Raw genomic sequence first — 12,526 nt, forward strand, 5'->3', positions numbered from 1 at the left:
AAAAAACCTCAGAGTATTTGCAGGTTATTTCAGCTGTGAGTGGTCTGTATGCATGTATCTAGCTAATAACACTAACGTCACAGAAGAAATGTTTTGAAGATACCTGGATGTTTTACAGAGGTGTCTGAATGTTTTTAGACACAAATTGCAATTGAGATAAGAGTCTAAAGGCAACATTTCCTACAGTAGCCTATGGCTGCAGTTGCACAGTGTGAGGCCATTTGAGTCTAGCCTTAATAAAGTGGGATTTTCACATTTCCTCTTGACCTCAGGAGAGATGCTGAGGACTGCTGGACATGAGATCTGTTTTTTAGGAGATGACCGCTTTCTTACAGACTGGACATACAAAAATAAAAATGCTCCAGAATCAGCAGCTGGTTTGGGGTACTTGGACCTGTGAGATCTGCCTCAGTTGCCCAGTAAATCAGCTGCCTGTGGGATTGTGGACTGAACACCACGTAGGCCTTATCAGCCTTTTTAAAAATGCACACTGCTCAAACATCTTGTTCAACTGGCAGAAACAGGTGATTCTCTGGAAAAAGGAAAAAGAAAAAAGAAAAATCCATACCTCTTTCACCACAAGAAAGCCCTTGGCATTCATGCACAATGCACATTTGTTGATCAGCTTCAGCAGGGAGGGGAGGGTATTTCTAGGCAGAGTCTGTATAGGCTGGTGTTCAGAGCATGGTCCTAAAACGCAGGTCTAAACTGCCATAAGTGGAGATAGTTCTAGTGTCAAGGTTTCCCATCTGGTGAGTGCCCTAGCCATGAGGATACAATCTTCCTGAGCAGCCATGCTTTCTCACAACAGGGATCAAATTTTCTTCCCCAAATAGTGGTTACAGGCTGCAACACCTAGAAAAGGGTGTCACAATCTGCGTCACAGCCTGACAGAGACAGCCAGTATATGCTCTTGGCTAACTACATACCTCCAAGTTTTCTTTTTGGGGATCCTTATTGCATCAAATGTTAATATTGCACCACATCTCCCAGTACAGCAAACCAGATTCCTGACTCTCCAGATGTCATGCGTAGCCTATAAAGGCGTCAATGTTGTGAAAGCAAGTCATAGAATCATAGAATGGTTTGGGTTGGAAGGGACTCTCAAGGGTCATCTAGTCCAACCCCACTGCAAGGAGCAGGGACATCTCCAACCAGATCAGGTTGCTCAGAGCCCTGTTCAACCTGGCCTTGAATGTTTCCAGGGATGGGGCATCCACCACCTCTCTGGGCAACCTGTTTCAGCATTCTACTATCCTAGTGCATGGCTGAATGACATAGCCTTTTTTACCACGTGATTTTCTTCATTGTAACTTCATTGAAGAGTCTGGGTATAATTCTTTGCAGTTTGTTGAAATGATTGACTACCATCCAGTCCTGAGAGCTGATCTTAGTACATCCGTCCATGTCAAATTGTGTCTATGAAAAATCCACCTGCTTCGAGAAGAGCTCAGTGGTGCCAGTTGTATTCCAGTATTCTTGGCCACACAGATCTCACTGTGTGGAGTAGAACCAACCATGGAGCAACAGTGGTACTGATCCTATAGAAATTGGTTAAGAGACAAATTCAATTACTTCATAGCGTGGGGCGCCATTTTCCCTTACCACTTTTCATCTGGAATGAAAGTTGAAGCACTGTACAAGAAACTATAAATACATAATTTTTAAGAAAATTAGTATCTATAGCTTCATAATATATTATTCTGACTCTTTGCAAAACAGGAAACTTGAGTTTGTTTATGCCCAAGGTGAGAGATCAGGAGTGACTTGTGATTTACCAAGCTTATTTCCTATATAAGCTTGATATATGACTTCAAGTTTGCTATAAAAAGCATTATACTAAAATTAAGGTGCAATCAACAATCATTTCATATACAGAGACTATACACATGTACAATGTTAAAGGTTGGTCGTATAATAAGTCTCAAAAATTACTTGTCATGAGGAATTATCATCAAATAAATAGATGTTTGTGAGTGGAGACTGTCAGGTCTCTTGGTTCAGTCTGCTTCAACACATTTATCACTGATCTGGAAGGATTGCTGGGTAAACTGGGCTTATTTGGCTCTCACAGCAGCTCATGCAGCTGAGTACAGTTCATGTCTTGGAAGAGGGATAGACAGCAGAGGACACTGTATTTTAGGAGTCAAATGCTTTCTGTACATAACCAAGACAGCACTAAGTCCCAGTCATTTTGTGTCTAAGGAGATTAACACAGCCCTTGGCTACAGGGAATACTGAGTAGGAGTAGGAAGATGTAATTGTGTTCATATATGATTGTAGTGATACTGTTACTCACATACAGTGTTTGATTGTGGTGACAACAGTTTTCAAAAGAAAAGGAAAAATCATAGAGCTCCTCAAATATGACACTGATGCAGAGGATGGAAAAATTTTCTAGAAATGAGAAATATAAGGAGTTCTGAGAAGATCCGCTGTAGAACAGAGGCAGGTCTCAGGCAACTAGCTGCCACTTAGACATACAGGTTGCAATTCGTCTTAGTTAACTGGTATGTCTGCGTCTAAGCTGTTTGTCTAAGCATCCTTTATAGTGCACACTGACCCGAGGATCCCAACAGTGGAGCCTGGGGCTGTGCTCCTGCCTTCCTAACTCCGTGTAGGAGCTGAGTGAGGAAGTTCCAGGTTCATGCTTTTTATGAAACGGGAATAATTGAAATGCATATCTCTCTTAGATCAAGTGAGCACTCAAACTCTTAATATAAGAGAGGTGGAGCCTTTTTTAGAATGGATCACAAGTATGAAACCACAGTATAGGACAGATACTATATGAAGCCTGAGACCAAGCACCTGGCTACCTCTATTCAGCATTTTTAGTGGTTTCTACTAGATTCTTCGTCAACTTCTTCACCAGCAGCAGACTGCCATCTCAAGTCTTACTTCTTAGGTGACTTGTTCTACACGTGTCACATTTAGCACAATATGGTCATACAGGTGACTGCTGGGAAATCCACTGGGTGTCATCATGCCTAAAGAAGTGGTAAGGTTATAGCTCAGAATTGCAAAGTTTCCTTTGTCAGTCATACCTGAAACCTGCAATCAAGAAAACCAAAACAGTGTATTTTGGCCTTTATAAAGACCATCTCAATAATGTCCCCATTTCATTATGTTTTGTATTTTGATCTTTCAGTTGTCCATTTTCTCCCTACACGTCTTCGCTCTTGTGATGTCTGGCTGAAGAGAAAGAGCAATACTGGTCTTACATGAATTTTTCCCCTTCCTACCATCCCTAGGATCTAGCAGGTCTCTTTGGAAAGTCACCTGTCTTGGCTCTGCAGAAACACGAAGTACCACAGATAATATTTTGATGAAGCCAATAACAAAAGAAGTGGAAGGGTTTTTTTGGATGGACTTATGATACATTTTCCTGGGAAAAGAATACAGCTTAAGGAATTAACTTGGAGGCAATGCAGCAAGGGTTTGCTTTCTGGTTGAAACACAGAGTAGTATTTCATGACAAATTACTGTTTCAAAAAGTGCCCAAGAGAACAACCATAACAGTGAAAGGAGGTTTTGAATGCAGTAAGTAATGTTTTCTTTCAAACTGGCCATAGATAAACAGAGAATGCATCTAGTATTTCTTTCATTGCCATTTGTATTTAGCCTGTTTTCCTAAGGAATTGAGAATTATGTGATCATGTTATCTGCATGGGCTGGTGCCACTCTCTATCCAACACTTAGTCAGCATCAAATAACTTCTGAACCCACAGCCAGTTTCAAAAACATTTTTCAGAGGATGGGAATCTGAAAAATAGTGATATTAGCATTGTGTCCTAAGAAATGGTGGTTAGGTAAAGGATAATTTTCCAAGTTAGTGCCTAGCTGAGGAAAAAGCAGGGAGAATTCAGCTATTATATTCTGTTTGACAGCACCCAACTGATCAGTGAGTGTATGTGTCCCAGTCAGCCCATCAACACACACTATGCAGGACATATTCTGTCTCTGTCTGTTGAAAGTTCATATGTTATGGGGAAGCTAGGGTTATTGGAGATTGAGAGAAATGCAGGAAATACAGAGCAGAAATCCACAAGAAACAACATGAAATTAGATTTTATTGTTTGTTATTGTATTTCATATTTTAGCATCATTTTCAGTGGCTTGGCGTTGATTTAAGGAACTTAAATATTTAAAAATACGGTGATAATCTTCTAAAACCATAATTTTCTTTAACAAGTCAATTATATTATTGATGAAAATGTGGAAAAAAAATGATAGAGGAGTTATGCAGGAATTATGTAAACAGGATTGGCTGCAAGGTCTTTTCAGTGCAGTTTGATTTCCAGATAGTCATAATAACACAAGAGAATGAACATTCTTGTTCATTTTCAGTCTAAGTATAATCTAGACTGAAGAGGACTATGAAACACAACTGCTGAAATACAAGAAGTTATCCTCCTTACACTCCTGGAACATTGTGGTTGTACAATTTGAACATACAGACTTTCAGGAACTGTAATCTCTTTATTCTTTACAAAGCAAATGACATAAGTCATTTGATAGATACACTGATATGTTCATTTTCTTTTTCACTTGAAACATACTTAAATATAATTCCAGCATAGATCAATATCGTTCATCCCCAGCCTGTTCCAGTTCCTGACCACTCTTTCAGTAAAGAAATTTTTCCTAACATCCAATCTAAACCTCCCCTGCTGCAACTTGAGGCCATTTCCTTTCGTCCTATCACTAGTTACTTGGGAGAAGAGACCAACGTCCACCTCCCTACAACCTCCTTTCAGGTAGTTGTAGAGCACAATAAGGTCTTTCCTCAGCCTTTTCTTCTCCAGACTAAACAATCCCAGTTCCCTCAGCTGCTCCTCATAAGACTTGTTCTCCAGACCCTTCACCAGCTTCATTGCCCTTCTCTGGACACGCTTCAGCACCTCAATGTCCTTCTTGTACTCAGGGGCCCAAAACTGAACACAGTATTCGAGGTGCAGCCTCACCAGTGCTGAGTACAGGGGTATGATCACTTCCATACTGCTGCTGGCCACACTGTTCTTGATGCAAGGCAGGATGCTGTTGGCCTTCTTGACTACCTCGGCACACTGCTGGCTCGGTTCAGCTGGCTGTCTGTCAGCACCTCCAGGTCCTTTTCAGCCAGGCAGCTTTCCAGCCAGTCATCCCCAATCCTGTATCATTGCATGAGGTTGTTGTGACGGAAGTGCACATCTTTTCCCCCAAGATTGTTTTTTTTTCACTTGCTGTCCAAGAGACAGATGCTAGTATGTTCCACATGATATCGGAAATATTCTTTCCACAAGAGTTGGGAAGATATACTCAATATATATACTATACCACATCACCTAGTGGTCTAATGAGCAGGTCACCTACAAACTGCAACGTGAATTCAATTGATATACAGCTGTGCTTCTGTTACAAAATTATTTTATTATGTGCTCAGACATAATTGTGAAATACTAAGGCATATTCAGCATAGTGGAAATTTTATTATAACTTTCCTTTACAGATTAATTAAAAAAAAAAAGTTTTTTTTTTCCCTGAGTAGCTTTTACGTATGACTGCATTTGTACTGCTTCTAAAATGGATGTATCAAGTGACAGAATTTTCTTTTTTCAAACAGGCAAATGGTTTAACTATGGAATTATCTTCCTTGTTTTAATCTTGGATCTGAATATGTGGAAGAACCAAATATTCTACAAACCTCATGAATATGGTCAATATATTGGTCCTGGACAGAAGATTTACACGGTGAAGGACTCAGAAAGCTTGAAAGACCTTAATAGAACTAAGTTATCTTGGGAGTGGAGATCCAATAACACTAACCCATTGACCAACCGGACCTATGCCGAAGGAGACATGTTCTTGCACAGCAGGTTCACAGGCTCTAGCCTTGATGTCAAATGCCTGGCTTTTATTCCAAGTTTGATGGCTTTTGCTTTGTTTGGTTTCTTCATCTGGTTCTTTGGGCGATTTCAGAAAACTGACCAAGGCATGGAGAATCTAGACAAATCATACACAAGAATGAAACGAAAGTCACCGTCAGATATAGGAATTACACGAGAAAATACACAGGTGTTAGTAGAAGAACCATTAAGTTTTCAAGAACCACATCTCGTATCCATAAAATCAGACTTAAGTGAAATAGTTTTTAATTCTTCTCTCCTAACTTCTGAAAACTTGAACGCACAGCTGAATGAACAAGATAGCCCTTTACAGCCAGTGCCAGAGTCCTCTGTCCCTAAGAGTGATCCTGTGACATAGAGGCAAATACCCACAAAAAATCAGTTTAAATAAGCAGTTACTATAAGATTTCAGTTTTACTTTTTGTAAGTTAAGATTTACATAGTGTTTAGAATAAGAAAATCAATCTATACCAAAAGGTGCTCAGCATGCTTTTTCTAGGAATTTTGGGTTTTATTTGTATCATAGTATGTGCCTACTGTATATCTAACATTCCTTTATAGATTGCTTCCCAAAATTGCACAAGCTATTTATGAATACATTACCTTAACTGTATAATAGTGTATTAGATGATTACTTGCAGGTATAAAATTCTACCGTGGTGGTGCCTTGAGACATTAAACTGTTTTTTAACTCAACACCAGATGTATAGCACAGTTCTTCTAATCTATTTTGCAAAGCTTTTTGTATACGGTTATTTCAAGTATCATTTGATGTCTTGACAGAGGAGATAAATACAGTTATTCCTAAAGAAGGGTTTCTGTTAGGACATCACAACTTGACTTTGTTATTTACTCATCTGTGAAGCCAATGACTTTGATGGCCAGACTGCAGAGAAGCATGTTGATTACCTTTTAATTTTTGCTGGCTGGCTGCCAAACACAAATACAGATTCATTATGCGGTAAACAGCAGAGTGATAATACAGCATGGGTCACTACTTGTGAAAATACAACTTTCTCCATCAGTAATAGCAATTAGGTGATAATGCCTAATTATATTTTTCCTAATTAAAGATAAACTGCTCCTTGATTAAAAGTTTTGCCCTTCACCTTTTAGAAACAGAGGTGAAAATACATGGTCAAAGCAACTCTTTCCATCATCACACCAAACCTATGCAACATCAAAGAGCCAATGGAGTGATTACAGTAAAGAACACAAAGCCCATTAAATCCAGTATTTGTGCGGTTCCGTGCAGATATGGTCTGGGCATATGTGAAACATACAGATGAAACACATCACACATAGACAGTCTACCTTCTGCAATGAAATGTTTAGGGGTTTTCATTAAAACAGATTAATAATTGAATTTTATTGTACTCTTTTTTTCCCCTTCATTCATTATCCATGAATAAGTGTAACCTGGAAGCAGAAACATAGAGAAACCAGGTTTTTTGCTTTTTGGAAGGGGACTTTGTAATGTGAATTCCTCTGCTGTATGATCAAACTATATGCACTAGAGAAATTGCATATCTAAAACATCAGAAAGACTGTGATTTGCCTCTAATTTAGTTCTATAAACTGTTGTTACAAGTTACTATATAATAAGTCATTTTTAAGTCTGAATTATTTCCTTGTCATTTGCTGGTGTTGCTGTATTTTGTCTCTGTGACTTTTTTTATCTCTGTTGTTTTGATCTATCTGCTTTTAAGTTTTCAGAATGCTGAATTTAGCATGCATAATAGAACTACGCATTTATTAACTGTCACTTGAGAGACAATTTCAATAAACATCATTCAACAATTGTTTATTATGAGGCAGGAACATATTCTGTTAGTTTTGCAATTTTTAAAAACATTTTACCCATGCATTGTCCTGTTTAAAATCATAAATATTTCTGATGCTAAATAAGACAGGCAGTATCACAGTGATGTCAAAATCAAATATTTTGCTTATGGAACATTCAATATTTCATCAGAAGAAATTTCACTTTATAATCAGACTAAATTTTTATCCATTAAAAGTTATGACTAAAAATAAATCTATTAGCTTTTGCCTAGTGCAGCCTATAAACTTATTTAATTGGCTTAAGATATAGTAGAAGATAAGCTATTAATTACTAATGGTAAAACACTGTGAGATCCTGCTTGTACTATATAAGAGGTGGCAATATTGATGTTTGACTTCGAAACAGCATTTGATTTGTTAAGTCATTACAGAAATAGCTGATTAATTTTGCAGATATATGCTTCTCTGTATGTTTTGGACACTGTAAACCCAAGTACTGAAAACCTCCCATTAGCTCATTTCTCCTTTTTGTGCATGGGGGTGGTTAAATCCATTAATATGTAGGCAGAAAATAAAAAAATTACTTGAGCCTTACAGCCTGCATGATTACATGACTCTGAGAAAACTGTTATTAAGCAACTGATCTGCAGCTAAAATAATTCTGCGACCTCACACTGAGTTAATGCTTTTAAGGTCATTATAAGCCTGCATGAAAGAGAGAAAAGCGTCAAATAATCCTAGATTTTGCATGAGTATTTAAATTAATGGTCAAGCAGAGAGACTGCTTTTATCGTGAATTCGTAAGAAGTTAAAAGATTCAGTGTGGCCACTCACCATGGTCAACTCATCGGTTTAATGAAAGGAGAAAGGACTCCTCGGTTGTGTGGGAGTCTCGTTTATAAACACAGACACAGATGGCAGAAGAAAGGAGTATTTCCACTTTCCACTTCCAGTGTTGAATTTGAGAAGCCTGAGTTAAGTGGCTAGGCTTACCCTAAGCTCCTTCTGAAGCAAGCAGAGACTTGGGAGCTGAACACCCTAAAAGTGATTGTGATTCAGTACCTGACTTAGTCATTTCTCTCTGCATTACCAAGTAGTGCAACTCAGCAGGAATGGGTCTGTGGAGTGAAACAGTTGGTGGTGAGGACCCAGCGCCCAGTTTGTGCATTTCAGGGTTTTACTTCGGTTTGGCTCTTATCTGGTGCTTATTAAAGGAGTACACGATAGTAGCTGCAGTATGTTTTGGACAAATCTCGTTCATGTGCAGAGACCATGCAATTTTAATTAGGAGAAAGTAAACAGGTGCACTTTAAACTGCATTCCTGAGCTGAGAGGTATTAATACAGAGTCATTCTCAGTCTTCTCTTCAAGACACTTGTCTTCCTCCATGGACTGTAGAAGGGTCCATGGGAGACTGGGTGGCTAAGGAGTAGGCCTAAAATTGGTTATCAGAAATGGAAATGTTCCTCCTCCAAGTACATTCATTGTTTTCAACTGTTGTTCATTATTAATATTCTGAAATGCTTCACTAACTCAAACCACTCTGAAATGCCTTCTAGTCTAGTACCATCACTGGGACCTTAGTATGGATGGTTGACCTTCTTCCTAAAGCCTAACTATTACACAATTTTTTTATTCTTTTTTTTTCATTTTATGAAGAAGTTGAAGAATCCATAGAAGGGAAGAAATATGAAGAAGTGTCATTTTTTTTTTCACACACTGCACAAGTCTCCATTCTGTTCTCTATAATAAACCATCTAGCAGCTGCCATCACTACAGGGCTGGCCTGCGTCTGCTTTGTCAGAGATCAGATTTGGTACAATAGTTCTTTTTTTTACCTTAGATACACTGCACAGTGATGGATGATAGATACTGCCTAAAATAGCATGCATAGAAGAGACATCTCTAGGATAAGCACATAAGATTGATGAGCCCACAGGCGCCTATAAATTGCCTTAGCATCTTCAACAATTACCTTTGCTGAGACAGAAATGACACGGAGCAAACAAAAGGTAAGAATGTTTGTAGACAGTACCTTAAATAGAATATTCATGCTTATGAAAGTGTATCTCTATGTCTAAATCCAGTTGTATAAGTTGTGTATGTGTATGTATGTTAGGAACCAAGGGATTAGTTGATTCTGTTGGGGGAATCTGCTGAGTCTCTCAAGCAGACAATTCACTACTGCCCTCTTTATTCAGCATCACTCCATGAGTTACTTACTCCAGGTTGCTTCATCACCTCTGCCTCCACTTCTATTGCCTAGAAAATGCAAAACCAAAAAAAGAACATTTAATTGCACTATCTGCTTCCCCAAATTACATTTTTATCAAATTTATGCAGGAAGTAAATTCATTCTGTTTTAAAAGATTTCTCTCCTCTTCAGCTTGTATCGTCATACTGTGTGCTGCTGCACTGTATTACAGTATGTGTTAAATTATTGCTTTTCCTGCCATGAATTGCCTCCATCATGACAAGCACCTGGAAACAAAGAACAGACACCTCTCAAAGACTGGAAAGGCAGCAATTCAGATACTTACTAGACCGGCAAGCTCATTTTCCCACAAGTGAACAGGTTATGACTCACTAGTAAAAGATGTAACAGATTTTTAATACACTGCCCTTAATTTTAACAGCCTCCTAGGAGGGGCTCAGTGGGAGAGGACTTTTTATCTCAAGCCGTAAAGTTGAAGTAGCTACAGTCCTGCAAGCAGAGTGTTTCAGCTTTTTAGGTTGCATTGAAAAGTAACCAGCTTAAAATTTGAGCAGATTGCAAGAACCATAAAAATTAGACAGACCAAACTGTGAATAAGAACATAAAGTTGATTCACTTGTAGCTGCCTGGTGCAGGATATAGACAAAACACACATTTATCAGATGTTAGAGTGACCCTGTGCTTGGGATTATGGACAGTGACATGCACAGATTTGAACTGTATTTATTAACAAACTGTTGCAGTTATCAACAGAGATGCCACTACAAACACCAGACAGACCAGCTCTTCTACCATACGGTGTTCCACTGTCCATCCATTCTAAGTCACAAATTACAACAGCGTTACTCATTTCCCTGTCCTGTGTGGAACCTGGACTTCCTGAATGGGATGTGTCATGTCATTGAGATGCCTAATATACAAGCTCCAAGTAGGACAACCAAGGGTGGACAAAAAAAGGAAGTCTGATCTGCGTGTTCCACAGCCTTGAGGTGAAGAAGAATGGTTTATGTGACCATTTCAGAGACAAATCAATATAAATGGAAGTCCTGTTTCATAGCAACATGAGGGGACAAATGGAGAGACAGCAAATCATTAAAAATCCTTTCCATCCCCTTCAGATATTCAAACAGAAGCAGCAAGTCCCTGTTCCCAAATGCTCACAAACAATTAGCTTCCAGATGACTTCTGGGTGAGTAGCTCTTCTGGGTGAATAGGTTTTAACAACTTCTTATTTCCTTCCTAACACTTCCTCTGCACAGGGGACTTTTCACTGTTTGGGGGAAAGGGGTAGTTTTCTGAATGGGAAGTAGGGAAGAATCTTATGAAGGAGAAACCCCGCGGGGCTGGTACTCTCAACAGCGAACTCCTTATTGGAGAGAGGAAAAGCCTGAATCCAGCTGCTTTGCAAAGAGGAGTGAAGAAGCATCAAATTTGTTCAGAAATATGTGTTACAGCAGCAGCACAGTCACAGAGATACTTCTAATCTCATGCTTTTCCTTTGATGTCTGGCAATTGGGGTCTGCAGAAGAGGAGCTTATCTGATTCCTGCAGGCAGGTTATAGACCTGAGCCTCATGCTGCTTGTGACATCTGGAGCACTTCTCTGCATATTGAATTCCTTCTTTCTTTTTTTTTTGCCTCCTGAAGTCTGTTTCATTCTTCTGGTTTTACTTCCAATAAATTTTTATTGTGAATGACCTAAACCACAAATCACCCACCAAAGGCCCATAATTGCTGTTATTGATGCAGTACCATCTGTACACAGGCTCTGCCCAGCCAGGGAGGTTCTGCCAAAGCAGCAACAGGTACCTTTCCTAAGGCTCTGTCACAATCTAGAGGCAGATCTAGTGCGAACCTGGTTCATTGCAATACTGTATGGTACATCCAGAAAGGTTTTGGGTCCTTCTAGCCATGTCCCTCCATGGAGCATTACCAAGGAATGTTTACAGACAGAGTTATTTTTATGGTTCGATGTATTTATTCAAGAAAACACATAACTGTGTAACTTCTTTAAAACAACCAGAGCCCTGTCTCTCCTGTTGCAACTAATATACCTTGCTCTCAGCTATATTCAAAGGAGACATGAGCCACCTGAACATAATAGATATTTTCCTCAAGTCTGCCCTCATTCTAGCTCTTCAGTACCTGGGGAAAGGGGGCTTTCAGCCTGCTTATGCACACAGCCCCGATGTGTCCTGCCTAGCGTAGCTTCAAAGGTGGGAATTTTAAGAAAGAGCAGGCTCCTTTCTACACTTCAGACAAATAAGTACTGTTGGTGTGACTGGCTGTGGTGTAACTCCCACCTACTGTCAGAGAAATGAGAAAGGCAAGCAGAAAGGAGTCATACTAGTAAAAATTGAAATGCAGTATTTGTTTCGAAAAATGTCAGTATGACTGCTTGTTTGCTCCCTCCTTTTTGGCATCTTTTCAAGAGGCAGTTTGAGATGGATCAAAACATTTCCTCAGCTATAAACTATTTTTTTCATTGCTTTTTTTCCATAGGATCCTTTCCTCTCTTTCTCCATTATTTAAATCTTCTTGATTCTCAACATCCTCAGAACCATTCTGCAGTTTCCATTCAAGCTGTTCCTCTCCTCTCTGCTTACCTTCCCTTCACTTTCATAGGTTCATAGGATAACTCA

The 12,526-nt window shown here is 39.2% G+C and overlaps 1 protein-coding gene across 2 annotated transcripts in view; it reads left to right on the forward strand.

Annotated features, from left to right (window-relative positions):
* TMEM117 (transmembrane protein 117) overlaps positions 1 to 8,264 on the forward strand; it is a 217,142-nt gene extending 208,878 nt beyond the window's left edge. For both annotated transcript variants that reach the window (XM_086740017.1, XM_086740015.1), the window contains one exon: positions 5,603 to 8,264. In XM_086740017.1, coding sequence (XP_086596143.1) covers positions 5,603 to 6,243 — 641 coding nt within the window. In that variant the 3' untranslated portion in view covers positions 6,244 to 8,264. The remainder of the gene's footprint in view (positions 1 to 5,602) is intronic.
* The last annotated feature ends 4,262 nt before the right edge of the window (positions 8,265 to 12,526 follow it).

This window comes from Chlamydotis macqueenii, chromosome 1 (assembly GCF_036417535.1).
Source record: "Chlamydotis macqueenii isolate bChlMac1 chromosome 1, bChlMac1.mat, whole genome shotgun sequence".
NCBI lineage: Eukaryota > Metazoa > Chordata > Aves > Otidiformes > Otididae > Chlamydotis > Chlamydotis macqueenii.